Here is a 17732-nt window from a genome sequence, read left to right as displayed (position 1 = left end):
CAAGTTGGTGAGTGCAAATTCTAAAACAAATGTATATTTTAGCACCTAAATATTTCACAAAATGACAGTGGCACTAGTAATTTTAATTCTGCAATGAGTCAGTTTAAAGGGACACTGTCACGTAATTAGGTTTACAAACACTTTCTACATGGGAATAAAGCTTAAAACAAGCACACACAGTCCCGAGCAATGTCATACTTACTTCTTGTCAGTAGTTTGCTTTAATGCCCCACCTCTCAAATTGCAGAGACAACATTCCTAAAAATAAAAATAGTGTGGGAAAAAAGTGAGCTTCACTGATTGGTTAGAAACAAGTTTTTATTGAGCTAATCTTAAGGATATGCAAATTGCTAATGTAATTAATCACAGGGTTACAAACTGCCACTTATAAGCACTGCATTTCCTTACAGAAAAAAAAAATAGAGTAGCAAAAAGAGAAACAAATCATTTGAGCTAAAGAATTCTAGGTATTACTCATAAACACAGAATCATTTCGAAAGTGATAGCAAATAAAAAGGCATTTAACCATTAGTGCTATGACACCATAGAAAGGCTGGAACTTCAATACAGATTATTAAGGTAAATCAAAGTAAAATTACACATAACTAGTTTAATAGAAGTTACTAAGAAACTGACTCACAAGCTATTTATCCAACTCTTTTTCTTTGTTTTTTTTCTTTTTCCCAAAAGTTCCCTTTGCTGCAGTAAACCTTCACTTCCTTGATCTTTACCACAACTCTTATCTGCTTTCAGGGCACTCAGCAAGGTATATTTCAGTGTTTCCTTGACAACACACCAAACAGGGCTTTTCCTACCTCTACTTAAAATTGTGTCTTTGAACACATACACAGGCTTTTCTTCTTTTCAACCCTTCTCTCTCTTCAGTCTCTTCCTTTTCTGAATCTACCCTTTCCCCAGTTTTCTTTTATTCCACGTTGCTTCACATGAACAAGTAAGAAGATATTTCCAATGTTAGCTACTTTTCTTTCTGACATTTCTCTGGCCTCTACAAAGAACCAAATGCACAAAACTAAGTCAAGATTTCCTGGGCCTGTATACATGTACTCATAAAGAGTGCTTGTCTTCCAAATCTCTAAAATTGTTTCCCCTACAGAGAAAAAAAAAAAAAAACAAAATTAACCCCCCCCCCCAAATAACAAACACAAACCAACAAAGAAAAACCAACAAAGAACTGTTATGCAACATTCCAGTCTGACCTCATCTTAAAGCCTCCAGTAATGAAGAGATCATGTCTGCCAGAAATCTAATTGAATGCTTATAAAAAGCGTGTTGACCACACCACACAGCTTGGCAAACCTGCTGAGGGTACATCAGTCCCACTGTCCATGCTGCTGACAAAGATGTGGAACAGTACTGACCCCTGGGAAACACCACTTGTCACCAGTCTCCATTTGGACATTGGGCCTTTGATCTCAACTCTCTGAGTGAGACCATCCAGACAATACCTTATCCACTGAGTGGTCTATCTGTCAAATCCATGCCTCTTCAGCTCAGAGACAAGGATGCCCTGGGGGACAGTGTCAAATGCTTTGCCCAAGTCTAGATAGATGATTTCAGTTACTCTTCCCTTATCCGCCAGCACTCATCATAGAAGACCACCAAATTTGTCAGGCACAGTTTGCCCATAGTGAAGCCACGCTGACTGTCACCAGTTACATCCTTATGATCCATGTGCCTTAGCATAGTTTCCAGTAGGATCTGCTCCATCCTGGAGACCAAGGTGAAACTGACTGGCCTGTAGTTCCCTGGGTCTTCCTTGTTTTCCATTTTAAAAATGGGAGTAATGTTTCCCCTTTTCCAGTCAGCAGTAACTGCACCAGACTGCCATCACTTCTCAAATAAATAATGGTTTGGCAGTACCTCCACCATTTGCCTCAGGACTCACAGATGTATCTTGTCAGGTCCCATGGACTTGTGCGAGGTGAGACTGACTGGTCTGTATATTGAGCCCAGAGAAAAGAGGTAGCTGTAAACATCCTCATTACCATCTCAAAAGATTTCTCTTATGCAGGATCTTTAGGAAACAAATTTAATCACTTTAGAAAAAACACTCATACAAATCTATGGTGGGCAAGCAGTGCCTGATAACTGTCACAGTCTGGTGGATATAGGCTACAGCAACTTAGATTCATAAGAACCAAAAAATTTCACCATTCATATCAATTAAAAGCCAATTAAATCCACTTTGTTAATCATGTTTGCCTTGCAATACATTGTCCTATATCCATGCAACATGGTTATTACTCTACCTCCAGTTTCAACATGCTGCAAGCAAATAAAATTCAGGGGACTCGATATTTAGAAAAACTAATATTCCTAATACAGGAATACCTGCCACAAATGGCAGTGAAATCACATGTATGTAAGCAACTATTACTCATGTTCTCAAAGAGAAGGAAAGGAAGTGTTTGTGCTGTGAGAGTGACAGAGCACTGGAACAGGTTGCCCAGGGGGGTTGTGGAGTCTCCCACATTGGAGATATTCAAGGCCCGCCTGGACAAGTTCCTGTGTGATGTACTCTAGGTTACCCTGCTCTTGCAGGGGGGTTGGACTAGATGATCTCTTGAGGTCCCTTCCAACCCTTGGGATTCTGTGATTCTGTGATTCCTTGTATGCCTACCGTCAGCCTTCATATAAAAGTCAGGATGGGAACAGACTTCATTATAGACCATCACCTTGGAACATATCCGATATCTGATCACTATTACTTTGCAAATCCTTTAAACAACTAATTGTCATTTGTATTTGGATTAAATAATAATTTCTTAAGCATATTATTTTACACTTATCTAAATTAAATCTTAGACCATTTTAAATTGCTCATCTCCTTAAAATATCTCCATAACATTCTAGAATTACAAAACAAAACTCTTTCAGTATCTATATAAAGTAAAACATTTCCATATAATTCACAAGGTTTAGCACACCAACATTCACTTCATCTTTTAGCTTTTTAGTGAAGACAATGCATTTTTTTCATAGCAATACAGATCATATTCAGAGTTTCTGGAGTAAACACTTCTCCTTCTTCATACTGAAACTGAATTTTGCAACCAGCATTCCTAATATGGTTTATTTTTCATTTCTCTCTTTCAAACACTGCTAGAAGCTGGAGCAAAACCCTGGTGAATGTGAATTACCTATGTGTCCTTTGGTACATACATCCAAAAGATGGATCACCTTTTTTGGAATGGTATGTCACTACTCAGGCATAGCTGCATATTGATTATTGTTGCATGGATAAATACCGCACAGAACACATGCCTGTTCACTCTCATTTATATCTTAAAATTAATGCATTTGGTTGTCTGTCAGCATTTGTTACACTCTGACAAAATTCAGTCATATAGACAGTACTGCTTATAAAAAGCAGTTTTCACAGTTCCATATTGGCATACTTACTTCATCAGAAATAGCATTCTGCATGAGACAGGAAGCTGTCTGACACAGCAAAGCAACAATGTTCAGAGAAGCCATAGCAGAGGGATATATAGTAAGTCATATAATCGGTATTCTTATGGGCAACTATGAATATGTCCCACATGATCCCCTCTTTTGATAAACTGCTATTTCTCTTTTCCTCTAAGATCCTGTAAATTACAATGGCATCTCTGAAGAATTATATTTATCCTGTTAAATGAAATATGTAACTTATGTCAGTGGATAAACATAGGGTAACTTAAGCCTTTTTTCTTTTTTTTTCTTTAATTTAATCATAAACAGGACAATCGGGTTATTCCTTTCCTTTTTGCCGTTTTCCATCTACAGCCCCTTAGTCACACAACTGCAACGTTTTCACCTACTGCCTTCATCTGCCTTTGACTAAGGCAATTTATTATTTGAATATTGTAGAAGACTGAGAAAGCGGTAGGGAATGTTTGCCCAAGACTTATATTCTTCCCCAGGAATCCATTTCCAGCTGTGCTAGAGAGAGGATAACAGGCTAAAACAAATTTTGGTTTAATTCATTATGGCAGATCTTACTAGTCTATGTAACCTGCCATTTTAAAGTTTTACAAAATGTATTTTAAAATGTTCTAGAAAGGATATCTAGGTATTAGGAAAATACCATTGCTTAGCATTGCTAAGTTTACACTGCTATATACATGACATATAATGCACACATTTTCATGTATGTCAGGTTTATGATTTTGAAAAGGAAACAGAAGGCATTCAAATTTATATAATAATTTATTATTATTATGTTATTGTGATAAGATTATTATCAAATATTCATTTAGCTGTGACACCAGAATGAAGCATTTCAAGTAAGTATATATTTTGGCTACTGCTCTGAAGCCTTGCAGTGTTGATAATAGAATGACAGAATGTTTTGGGTTGGAAGGAACCACCTGCAAAACGCCTTCCATGGGCACAAACACCTTCCAACCAGGTTGCTCAAAGCTCCATCCAGCGTGACCTTGAACACTTCCAGGGACTGGACAACCAGAACTTCTCTGGGCAACTGATGTCTCACCATCCTCACAGTGAAGTATTTCATCCTTATATCTAACCTACAGCTACCCTCTCTCAGCTTAAAGCCTTTACGCCCACAACGTCAGCACTAAGCAGGACAATACTTATCCAGATAACAATATATTTTAATTTCCTTTTTTTTTTTTTTAAACAACTATTTGACCTGTGTGCCTGCTGACTCTGACTTGTCTCTGAAAGCATTCAAAAATCTATGAAAAGCCATTAGGACACAGCTGTTTCCCAAATATTTTTAATAAGAGGCGAGAACATTTCAATTTTAAGAATCAACTGCTACAAAGCTGACTCACAAATAGTGCTGATTTACTAGTCTCATTTAAAAGTAGATAATTGCAACAGACATCTAATCTTGAACTATGCCAGAGCTAACTCAAATAGATACAAATTGTATTGCTAAGGCTAATAAATATCTTTTGTTTTCTTCAAACAACTCTGGTAGGCTTTTTAGAGAGGAAGCTTTGAACTGAAAATAGATACCCTTAAGTCTTCCATCTTCTCACCCAATGTCCAAGGTCACACTTCCTAATAGTATTAACACAGTTGTACATTTGGATATGGCATTGCTGCCTTTTCGACTACCTCATTTCCCAGCTTATTTATATTTGTGTCTATATTTATGCCTGTGTAAAGAGAAGGGTTGGTGCTTCTTTCAAAGCATTTGAAAATGTCGTTTTCAGCAATGATGCACTAATGAATATTTTAATCTTTCCATACCAGGGGAATCATTTCCACTCAGAAATAGCTTTTGAGATTATTTAATTTCAATTCAGAGACTGCTACTGTATCAATTCCAAGTTATTACTTTAAAATTAGCTTTTCAGAGACAATTTTTTAAGGACAAAATATTCCTAAAAATAACAGACAAATTGAGAGCTGCCTAGTAAAAGGATTCACTTTCCCATCTAGGAGCACCATTTCTTAACAGAATTGATAGATGTGCAACTAGCAACCTTCGTTTGTATAAAATCACTGTCAAACTTCCACCATCTGCCTCAACAATGAACAATGCCATTAATTTTTATTATTAATAAGAATTCTGAGAAAATTACTTTTTTTTTTTTTTCCAGAGAATGTCACAGAAAAATCTTACTCTGCCCAAAAGAATAAGCCATTATCAATTCTTACAGCACTCTGTAAATACTTAAAGTTCAAACTGACTGAGGCAGCTGAGTACTCCCATGAAAGAGAAATCCACCATGGGTTAATATTTATTTAATATGAAGACACATCTTCAGCTGCAAGGCTAAAGTAGATTTTTGAAAATTGAAGAGGGTCACACTTCTGCTATGGAAAAGCATTTTACTTTTTTATATGCTTTCAAACCTGTTGAAGATATCCATCTTTGGGAATTTCAAGTTGTCCTGGGTTTAGCAGTGGCAGTCATTTTTTCTCTTTCTTCGTAGCTGGTGCAGTGCTGTGTTTTGACTTTTGGCTGGGGAACAGAGCTGATAACAATGATGTTTTGGTTTGGCCAAGGACTTTGTAAGCTTCATGCTCTGCCAGGGAGGAGGGGAAGCCAGGAGGAAGCAGAGACAGGACACCTGACCCAAACTGACCAAAGAGGTATTCCATACCACAGCACGTCATGCCCAGGAGGTAACTGGGAGTTACCCAGAAGGGCTGGGACTGCAGGGTTGGAGGAGGTATCAGTTGGTGCTTGGTCAGGCTGGGGGGGGACAAGTTATCACTCAGCTGGTGGTGAGGTGTTGTATTCTCTTACCTTGTTATTTCCTTTATCATTATTATTGGTGTAGCAGTAGTGGTTTGTGTTATACCTTAGTTACTAAACTGTTCTTATCTCAACCTGTGGGAGTTGCATTCTTTTCAATCCTCCTCTCCATCCCTCCAGGAGTAGGGGGAGGGCAAGAAGCAGGGGAGAGAGTGAACAAGCTGTCTGGCTGGGGTTAAACCACGACAGAAGTTTACAAATCATCAGTTACTGAAATTCCAAATTTCAGCAGCCTAATCCTGCAAATATTCATCCTGGCCTGCCCTTCATTCAGAGATCCACCTGAAATTTCCTTGCAATTGCAGCTCCCTTGTCATGGCAGGCCCAGGCACTAGAGAGCAAGGAGTCCTGCTGTGCTGTCCATGACACAGCACTGCTGGGAACAGTGATCTGCAAGAATGTAAAAAAAGCAGGAGAAAGTTGCCTGGTTAATAAGACCTGGAAAAGGACAGGAAAGGGAGGAGAGACAGCGAATGGAGTAGGGAGAGAGCTCTGCAGTCGGACAAGGAATGGGGACTGGTGGAGCTGAGACTGAAGTAAGAATCAAAACACTCATTACAGGTAACTGGAGTAAAAATAACTCCCACACTTGGCAGAGGGACATATGTGTGTCCTTTCACCACAAGGTGCATCTCTGAAATAAAAAACATATAAAATACGAAATGGAGGCTGTTATATTGCTGAATATGAAATACTTTCTGCAATAGTCGTTACTGGTCACCCAGTTTAAGAAAACATTTACAGAAGAAAGAGTGACTGACCCACCCATCTGACAGTACACATTAGATTTAAATCTAAACATCTTTAGATGAAAATCCGTATCTTCAAGAAAGCAGCACAGCACCAGCTGTGCAGGACATGATATTCTGCTACTGCCTATTTCCAGGGTTTATTTACCCCTCAGTGGTTTTGCAGCAGTACTCCTGAAGATCAGATACAGTCTCTGAGTGCAAATTTAGATTAGAAGAGGCGGGTGGAGGTTCTCTGCTCAAATTCCAGCACCAAGGACTGATTCAAAGCTGCATCTGACTGAAATCCTACTTCACCCTGTAGGGAATGGACAACCTGTCCCTTGTAAGATGAGAATACCCAGAAACCTGGAGGTGCCCAAAGCTATTAAGCTTTGGGCACACACTGGTACCAGTGGTAAAGTTTGATTTGGCAAACTGCAATGAAAGGAATCCAAGGTCAAAATGGACTTTGGGTCTGAGTACTATGGCAATCAGGTTAAAAATATTTACCAAGTTTAACTGTCTGCAATTTTGTTTCTGTGACAGCATAAGGGAAACTCAGTGCATACAACCCTGCCAACAAATGTTGTGTCAAACACTGGTTTCTACAAGCAATATATATCCTGTTACTAGACTAAGACCAAAACCAGAAAGAAATATTATGGTCCCCACTTCTGAATCTGAATCTTCTGAATCTACACACGGTTACTATGAACACATCTATATGTAATTCTCCTTGCAAATCACCTTTTGGCAGCAAAGGCTTGGGCAAATACAGTTTTAAGATAGATTAGATAGATAGATAGATAGATAGATGATTGATAGACAGACAGATAGATAGATAGATAGATAGATAGATAGATAGATAAAAAAGAGCAGGCCTTTTTTTATTATTTTCTAACAAAAGAGAAAAACCACAGAAAGTTTAAGGTCTTAACCCTTCCGGCTACAGCCAGATTTTCATGCCAAATAGTTTCCTTTTACTAACATTATCCATATGCTTTTAAAGCTTGGTAGCAGAACTAGTCTGAAAATTAATATGGATATTTATTAACAATATCCATATGGTTTTAAAGCTTGGTAGCAGCCCTAGCCTGAAAATTAAGACACTGTATACCAATTCACATATAGTGAGTTAATTTTGGCAGTTATCAGGCTCTGAAAACAGAAGTTTATAATGTAAAGGCTCATACAGTATCAGTGAGAAGGGCACCACTATATAAAAATTGCTCAAAATTATTATCTTCTGTAGGGTGAAATATAGCAGTTTCTGATCTGGAATGCAGAAAGCTCTTACATGCCACTTTTCTGGTGCCTTGGGGGAAAAAAAAAGGAAACAAAAAAATCCTTCAACTGATGTAATGGGCTACTCTAACCACAAAATACAAATGAAACAAAAATCTGAATATTGTAAAATATAAAGCATGAAAAAGCTGATTTACAGAAAAAAAATAACCTGCTAAACCGCTAAACACTTCCTATTCAACATCACATCTGTTCTCAAAATCAGTGCCAACTTACCAGATTAGGTGCTGAACAATTTCTGTAGTGCTACGCAGAACAGAATGAGACTAACGTAAAAAGTCATGTAGTTTCCACTGTAGTCTTTCTAACAGCTAGTTTACTATGACATAAGGCACTGAATCTGTTTCCTTGCTCTTCTTTCTTTCCCTGTCCCAAATTCTTTTGTCCTCTAAATAATAAAGGTACTTACATTTATGTACAATAGCTACTAGATGACCACATCCTTGCACATTTTACAGTACACTGCATTCTCTATAATGCCGGTCATTATTCTTCCTGACTTCACTAGCTTTCTTTAGCTGAAGCATTTAAGATTAATGAGGTGTCTGCTCTCAATCAAGGCACTTTTGTATCAATACAGTTACACTTTCAGAAGCCATGCAGATGACTTATTTAATATTATTTTTTAATTGTTTGGGAGGGTTGATTTATGGCTATTGTTTTTGGTCTATTAGCTTAGACAAATTCAGTATCACTCTTTTGTCAATAATTTTACCAAACAGGACCTACTTACTGCCTGTTATCATGGATCCAAATGCATCCTGGAAGGTGAAAATTTGAATTAAATATTATAAAACATGCTACTTAGAGACACTGGAACAGCAAGAAAACAGTATGCTTCTGAATCTCAAAAGCAGTATCCTCTGACAACATAAAATGGAATTTCCATTGAAAAAAGTCTGGCTTTGTAAATCTGAGTCCACTTAGGCATTTTTATTTTTCTATTTCTATATTTTAATGATGTTCATAGTTGGGATTCACTCATAGCAGAATTTCATTTATCTATTAATATAGCTCTCATTGCTATAGTGGTCTCATACTTCTTGCTTTGCAAAATCATACTGACACACAAAAACCTGTTAGGGACTAAATTTTCTATAAAGTTAGCGCACTGCCAGGAGTTTAAGAAAGTATCATTTAACAGAACTAAAAACAACACTTAAGTGTTTAAGCAGAGGAATAAGAAGGAACTTTCTCTCCTAAGAAATTGATTATGAACTTTGAACCAAGGTTTGTATCAATGTTTCACAACTTCCCTCCTGCTCTCCAGTGCACGAACATTTTCTTTCTCTTTGATTTTCAATCAACCTTCCCTTCAGGATTTAAGACCTCAGACAGATCTTCCTCAGCTATATCTCCTCCTTCTAGGAATCAATATGAAGAGGAAGGAAAACACTTTCAAACATTCAGGAAGTCACAGAATCATAGAATCATAGAATAGTTAGGGTTGGAAAGGACCTTAAGATCATCAAGTTCCAACCCCCCTGCCATGGGCAGGGACACCTCACTCTAAACCATATTACCCAAGGCCTCGTCCAACCTAGCCTTGAACACTGCCAGGGATGAAGCATTCACAGCCTCCCTGGACAACCCATTCCAGTGCCTCACTACCTTAACAGGAAAGAATTTCCTCCTTATATCCAATCTAAACTTCCCCTGTTTAAGTTTTAAACCATTACTCCTTGTCCTACCACTACAGTCCCTAATGAAGAGTCCCTCCCCAGCATCCCTATAGGCCCCCTTCAGATACTGGAAGGCTGCTAGGAGGTCTCCATGCAGCCTTCTCCAGGCTGAACAGCCCCAACTTTCTCAGCCGATCTTCATATCGAAGGTGCTCCAGTCCCCTGATCATTCTTGTGGCCCTCCTCTGGACTTGTTCCAACAGATCCATGTCCTTTTTATGTTGAGGACACCAGAACTGCACACAATACTCCAAGTGAGGTCTCACGAGAGCAGAATAAAGGGGCAGGATCACCTCCTTCGACCTGCTGGTCACACTCCTTTTGATGCAGCCCAGGGTACAGTTGGCTTTCTGGGCTGCAAGCGCACACTGCAGCCGGCTCATGTTCATTTTCTCATCGACCAGCACCCCCAAGTCAGGGTTTTAGGGAACAGTAATTTCTTATGATTATATCTTCTCATTTTGTGCATTTTTCTAATGTAAGAAGTGAATTTTTTAAGGCATGTGGACATATAATTCCTACAGTGAGTCAAACCTTAGTACACAACTTAGTAACTGTAGCTCTGCAATAGCTATAGTTTTTAGGAATGCTTATCCTGAATAACAATTTAGATTAATATGATTTTGCTTCATAAGTTTAATATAGAAACAAGTCTGAACCTTGTTACTTGGAACGTAAAAAACACTTTATATTCCCTAGAGCAAAAAAAAGGTCATGCAAATAAGTAATTTTCTTTAATTACATCTCCCTCTCCACAGTTATAGCACTACACAGCAATTTAAAATACAATTAAAATATCATATGTATAAAAGCAGATATAGAAAAAATTATATAAATTTTAAAAATATTCATAAAAGAAATATATGTATATAATTCAAAGGTAGCATAAAATTTTCAGCTGCAGGTTGGCATAACCAACAAATTGCAGATTTTTAAAACAGGAAATAGTACTTTGGGCAGCAGTATATTCAATTAAGTTGTCTTTTTATATATGTACAGAATACTGGTTAAAAGAGAAGGACATGTATTTAAGTATTTTTATTCAAGTATATTTATTTAAGTATAATCTTATTGTGCTGTTTTGAAGCGAAAGCCACTAGAATAATCTAAGGTTATTGTCCAGACTCTGAAGAGACAGAAACATGAGTCTAAATGATAAATAGGACCCAAATAAGTATCAGCAATACTTAATCATGCTGATGTTGGCAACGAGGTTTCATTCAAGTAAAAATACACTTATATATCCAACATGTATATCAAACTGATTTTTTTTTTTTTTCAGAGAACTACAATCACATTGTTTTGCAGTTTACAGTACTGTTCAAACTGGAAAAAAACTGTTTAAAAAAAAACACACCTCAGTGTCTATTTTATCCTTCAGCCTCAAGACACAACCAAGTCTTCTTCAACTATTTCTGACAAATGTTTGTCTAAGTTGGTTTTAAAAATCATTGTGTAGATTCTACAAAAATCTCTATATATCCTATTCTAGGATAATAAATATATAAAAATAAAAATACACCTAATTTTCTGGTACTAACACAAATGTCTGTTGATGCAGTTTACAGCTGCTACAAGTCATCTTCTCCCTAAAATAACAGAATTGCAAAAGGTCGTATTTGTCTTTAACATACACATATAACTTACACGAGAGAATGCTACTTACTTCCTTTCTGTCTTCCTCTGACTATACTAAGAAGTTTAATTCTTTACAACACTCCCATATGGAATGACAGAGGTGTATCAGGAATGACTAAAAGAATCTGGTTTGGGGTTTGTTTTTTTTTTGGGGGGTTTTTTTTTTGTGCGTGCGGTTTGTTTTTTTTTATTTCAATTGCACCTCGTTTTCCTCCATCCCATTCAGGTTCATGTTTCTTTGAACTATGTGCTAGCATGAACCACATTCACTCTCAGACACATTTCTTCAGCTTAGCTCTTATTAAAGCTGAAGAGAGAAGAAAGATTGTTCCATGTGTTTTTCAGGCACTAATTCCAGTATAAAGCTTAAGCCTCCTACTGTGACGTTTCAGGTTCTACACAGATTAAGACTTCAGTCTGTGACCAGATTGGTCACAACTGCAGTTAGAACCAGAAGCTACTGCTTAGGTATGGACTCTCATCTTATATGTGCATAAATGATAACTCCTCTTTAAATATTGTACCTACCTCTGTTGAATTCCATATGATTTATTTTACAGCATTTCTTCAATATAGTGATATTATTATTATCTTACAAAATAGTAGGACACAAGCCAAAACAGTAATTGGATCCAAACCAAAACAGTAATCCTAACCCAAATTAGTAAACATCCTACAAATGCCTGAGGTCCTTGGTACTTATAGAAAATGCATCACGAACGTTCCTTATTCACTTCATTGAAATATTGAAATAACTGAGGAAGACAGTATTTTGAATAATACCTGAAACACACCTGACAGTTACAAAAAATTCTTTGACATATTCTGTAAGTTTAACACCTTGGTAGCTTCTCGTGAAGTATACTCCCACATCTCCCAGGCAATCATCTTAAATGACATGAAGCAGAATAGTCTAGATATGTCCCACAAGGACAGGAAAAGTAATCAGCAAATGATGCACAGAACTTTATCATTCTTAGTGACTTTAAGAGTCTGATGGGAGTGATGGCTGGTGGGCCGAGATACTGAGGGTTGAAAGCAAATCCATATTCCTATAGGTTTGGCAACTATTGATTTACCTCCTATCTCTTCTGTCACCTTAATATCAGAATTTTAAACACTATCTAAAGTATCTGAAAGTTACAGTGCATTAAATCTTTTGCTTATTGTTTATTCCTTTTGCTGTGACCTGTCACAGCCAAAAATCAGTAGGTTTATTCTTAAATACATACATCTTTGTACTCCATTATTGGCTAAGTGTTTAGAATTATGTCATTGTTTTGTTCTCTTGGAATACAAGGTAAATTGACTGCCATATAATTCCTCAGGTTACCCATTTCCCACCTTTTTTTAAAAGCAACATTAAACTTTCCAGGCTGCTGGCACTTCATCGAAGCTCTGCAACTCTCAGAGATAATCACTAAAAGTTGAGATTGCTTCAGCATCTCAAGAGCTCTGAAAAAGCCTACTATTAAAAAAGTGAACTGGGTATGATTCAAGTATGTGTAAGTAACAGTTATTAACATCCTTGAAACTTTCAGATTTTTGCTGTTTAACTTGCCTACTATCTATTTACGCCTACATCTTTCAGCTGACAATGAACGGTTCACATTGATGTGTGAACATGTAATAACAAACAATACAAGATAGCGGACTATGAATGACAAGTTTTAAGAAAATTTAATACTAGTGAGATCTATTCAATCTTCAAAATTTCATTAAAACTTCCCAACTAAACAAGAATTCATGACATTAAGACTGTGAATTTTTTACTCCAAACGTATCTGAACAAAGACCTCTCTGGGGCATAAGTTCATTTCACTCACGTCACCAAATCAAAGCTATAGAAAAATGAAGTCAGCACTAATGATTTAGCTGCACAGTAATCAATACACACACAAAATCACAGCAATTTGGTTAAATATATGATAGCCAAAGATTATTTTCTGTATGGTTTTAATATCTCTTCTACTACTTCAATCTCACCTCCTCAAATAGTTTGCCCAAAAAGTGTTTTCCCTAAAACTCAATCTTCCTTATTTTCAGAAACTCACATGCATCACAACAGAACAAAACTAAACCTATTCAGTAAAATGTGTACAATTTTTCACAAAATAATGCTCTCCTCAGGTGTGAATTTTTCCCCTAGAAGTTTGACAAAGAAAAGTCCAGGCCAAGTCAAGCCTTAATCTTCTCCCCAACATTTACCTTCTTTTATCATATTATCCAGTTTAACCTTTTATTATAACCCAGTTTTACCTTTATTGCCCCACAGTGAATGTGTCATTATCTCACTATTTCTGTTATCTTTCACCTACTGCAACACTATCTAGATATCTTCTTCAAGAGTATTTTTAAAATAACCTGAAAAACTCAGAACAATTTTAGAATCATTTCTACAATGCAGCAGTTACAAATTATAAGGCTTTTAAGAATTTTAATATTTCTCAGTGACTTTTGATTTTAAAAACGATAGTCAAAACCCAAACATCTGTACAAATTTACCCTCTAATGTATTGCTGTTATATTGCAGTTATTACCAGGTTCCAAGGTTCTAATGTTCTAAAAATACTTTTTAAATGTTCTAAAATGTTTTCAGTGTTTTTAATAAAAACACCTGAATCAGTCCTATTGCTGTCATACCTGGCATTTCATGAATAAGAAGGTTCTCCTTTGAATTCCTATACTTGCATGTCATAGCTATACCTCCTCTGAAAAGAACACATCAGGGGCTTTCTAACCCTGTTTGCGTAACTGATTTTGAGTTAATAGCGACCTGTCACTTGCTAAAACAGACATGCATTTTGGCTTGGCCTTCCCCTGACTCCAGAACACCAGTTACAAAAGTAGTTCACGAGATCCCGAAACTCACAACTGCCTGATGAGGAAGGTTTCCTGGTTACCAATGAAAGATGAAAATTGGATTTTACCTAGGAAGAATGCCTTTCCTACTAAAATGAAAATACATTACAGAAAGAGAAATTGATTCAATAAATATTTTAATAGCTATTCACTGAGAGAACACAGAACTAAACATCACAGATGGGCCATATTTTTGTAATGAGCAGTTCTAAGTCACTTTTGCCTTTTTCCTTCCCCCCCCTCACCTGCAGTTAAGGAAATATGTGAATTAAAAGTACCAGTTCCTCTTTTATTTCTGTAACTCGAGGCGTCCACAAAGGAACCTTAAAATGTTGACAGTGCACAAAAAGAAAATGAAAGTGTTTATATTTATTGCTACCTCCAGTTTGCTAATGCTACAATTGCAAATTTCCTACAGACGACATTCATAACTGCAAGAAGTGATGTTTGACAAAGCGATACTGTATTTTCCAGTAGTTTGAATTCTCCTTTCCAACATACCTAAAATTTTTATGATGTCATTTAACAATTTAAATTTTGGAGGCAACTGAAATAACTGCTTTTAATTCAACAACTGAATAAAGAAAAACTATGTTGCCATCAAAACTGATTATCACATTTCCTGTTTTAGGGAAAACAAATATTAGATGACTTCGGGGACAAATGAGAGATTGGTAAAATGTAAAATTTTAAACTGTTTGGGTTTTTTTTCTTTTAAATTATATATGTTTAAGGATTCTGCGTGTCCATTTAATTCTTCCAGTTTAAAACTCCTTTTCCGCTTTTTTAAAATAAAATCATAGGCATTCAGGAGCTTCACAAGTGAAACCCTTTATTGCTTATGCAGTATGGTAAACCTTAAATGCTGTAAAAGAACAAATTCATTCTTAACTAATTTATTATTCTCTTTCCCTTTCTGTGTTCTCCAGCTACCTAAATGTACTTATCAAAAGTCAAAAATATTTAGAGGAAATCTTATTTTTTCTCTCTCTTATGTGCATTTCTCTCTCTTATGTGCATTTAAATTTTCAGTTGTTTCCTTGAAAAATATTTTACACACAACTATATTTCTGTTAGCCAATCCTTTTCAAGAGCATATAAATCTAAGTTTGTCTGTCAAAATGGTATTACATTCTACATCAAAATCTAATAATATTTTACAAATAATTTTTCCCTAGCAAGTGTGTGATCAGAAAAACTACACAGGCTACATGCCGCATGGACCTTAAATCTCTTATATCTCTAATGTGCTAGATAACTAAGCAATGTGTGAAACTTACGGCTGTCCAGGCTTCTTTTCTGCATCGAGAACATAACCATTCAGTATGGATTTCATAAGAAGGAACACCATAACAACCTACAATAAGAGAGCTGGATTGAGTAATATATTCTGCCTATTATACAATTCAATTATGTATAAATATTAGTAAAATAAATGTCCTGTGACCATGGAGACCTTTGCAATCTACACTTACTGCTAATTCCATAGTCTATGAAATACATAATTAGACGCACAGACAATCCTCCCAAAACTAAAAAAAGATAAAAACAAAAAATAAAACACCAAATCAAAAATCAAAACAAAATGAAAAAACCCACAAAACCAAAACCCAAGCCCCAAATAAACAAACCCCAGAGAATTTATTTTCTGGGTTTGAAAATAAGAAAAAATTTATTTTTCTTATTTTTCTTATATTTTATTAGATAACAGATTTCCAATTCTCTCTGCAACAAGAGTGTACAGTCTGAATTAATGCACTAACATTTATTCTATGCAATTCTACTTCACTTCCCTGTAAGAATTTCACATGGACTTCTCTGAGGTAACTATTCAGGCCCTACTGTCTGTAGAAGATAATGCAGAAAATCCATGCATTCATCAATCACTCTTGAAATAAAAAGAATGCAAGGTGAAGGATATTACTATATACCTAATGTCAATAGTAATATTCACAAGTCCTCAAACCCAGCAGGATTTCACCCTGACTACTTAGTAAGGACATACTAATATCACAGAGCACAGTGTTTTCAAATATGAGAAGCAGAAGAGGAATTTAATTGCTCAGAATTGAAACAAGAATCAGAAGTCTACAGAAAAGTTAACATAGTTTTTAAAATATTTGGCCAGTGATTGGAGCATTCCATGTGGAAATGTTCTTCAAGTATTTTTATAGGCATACTAGAAGCCTAGTTAACTATTATTTATCAGTAACACAAAATTTGAAATTACATTTCTGTCAACTGAACAGTTAGTGTATTTACTTGCATGAACCCGTACACAACACTTCACACAGCAAATCAGAAGACTTGTTCCATCTTCTTCAATAAAGGCATTTGATGGATAGTTTTCGGTGTTTTCCTCACTATAAATAAAACACATCTCTGGAATAAGAGGTTTGGTCTTCTCATTTTCAGCCATCAGTGTTTCTGCTGAGTTTGCTTCCCTGAAAGCAGGGCTTTCTTCATCATGATTGTCTGGCTAGAAAATAAGCAAAATTTATATTTAGGTAAAAGAAAGGAGAGTCTTACTTTTCCTTTTGACAATGACAAAATGACTTCTCCCCTCCTAGCTTTTGCACTAAGAATATAACAGTTTTATCAGAATATTAACTGCTTCTAGGTATTTATCACAGTCATTCTATAGTTTCTTGACTGTTGAAATAACTTTGAAATCTATAATAGCACAAACCAGTGTTACTAAAGCAGTGTTCAATGATACTGTACCTCTGTGTCCTTCTGAACCCTTTAACTAGGTCTACTGCAAATAAAAGCTTTCTTCCTAGTCCCCGTGATAAGGGATTCCAGTTTAACAGCTCCAGAACTAGGACCATAGTACTATGGCAGCATTTTTAGCTGACATTTGACACAAGAATTCCGTAAAGTATCAAACGGTGCCCTGCATTAGACTTCTCTGTGAGAATATTATTCCTGAGAAGGCCTAAGTACTGTGAAAACTCTTATTTCTTCAGCACTACAAGAAGACATAGAAAAGGCTCCAATTAAAAAAAACACTTTAAGATGGACATATAAGGAAATAGCTGAAAGCTATCAATCTATGTGGATTCGACACCTCAGAAAGTGTAACTTCAAGGGCAAGCACACATACACTAATATCAATCCTACATAGTAGAAGGCATACACTGTCAGCAACCAAGGATAAACAGAGGTGAACAGTGTCTCAGTTCTAATTTTAACAGTAGTTATCTCATAAAAATCAGATGCATAAGCTTATTTTATCTCTAATTTATTGGAAATTAGATAACTGGGCAG

General features: G+C 36.2%; 1 protein-coding gene across 3 annotated transcripts in view; it reads right to left on the bottom strand.

The window, feature by feature from the left end:
* Positions 1-17732, bottom strand: part of LOC133207446 (lysine-specific demethylase 4C-like) — a 139916-nt gene that overhangs the window by 3436 nt on the left and 118748 nt on the right. For all 3 annotated transcript variants that reach the window (XM_061344362.1, XM_061344363.1, XM_061344366.1), the window contains 3 exons: positions 16725-16941; positions 15743-15819; positions 203-258 (listed from right to left, as the gene is read on the bottom strand). In XM_061344362.1, the coding sequence (XP_061200346.1) occupies positions 203-258; positions 15743-15819; positions 16725-16941 (350 nt within the window). The remainder of the gene's footprint in view (positions 1-202; positions 259-15742; positions 15820-16724; positions 16942-17732) is intronic.

Source organism: Neopsephotus bourkii, unplaced genomic scaffold, assembly GCF_033783945.1.
Source record: "Neopsephotus bourkii isolate Nb327-2 ecotype Australia unplaced genomic scaffold, CSIRO-AGI_Nbou_v1 NB_213, whole genome shotgun sequence".
Taxonomy (NCBI): Eukaryota; Metazoa; Chordata; class Aves; order Psittaciformes; family Psittacidae; genus Neopsephotus; species Neopsephotus bourkii.
The sequence above is the reverse complement of the archived record's forward strand: the minus strand, read 5'-3'. Positions and strand labels throughout refer to the sequence as shown.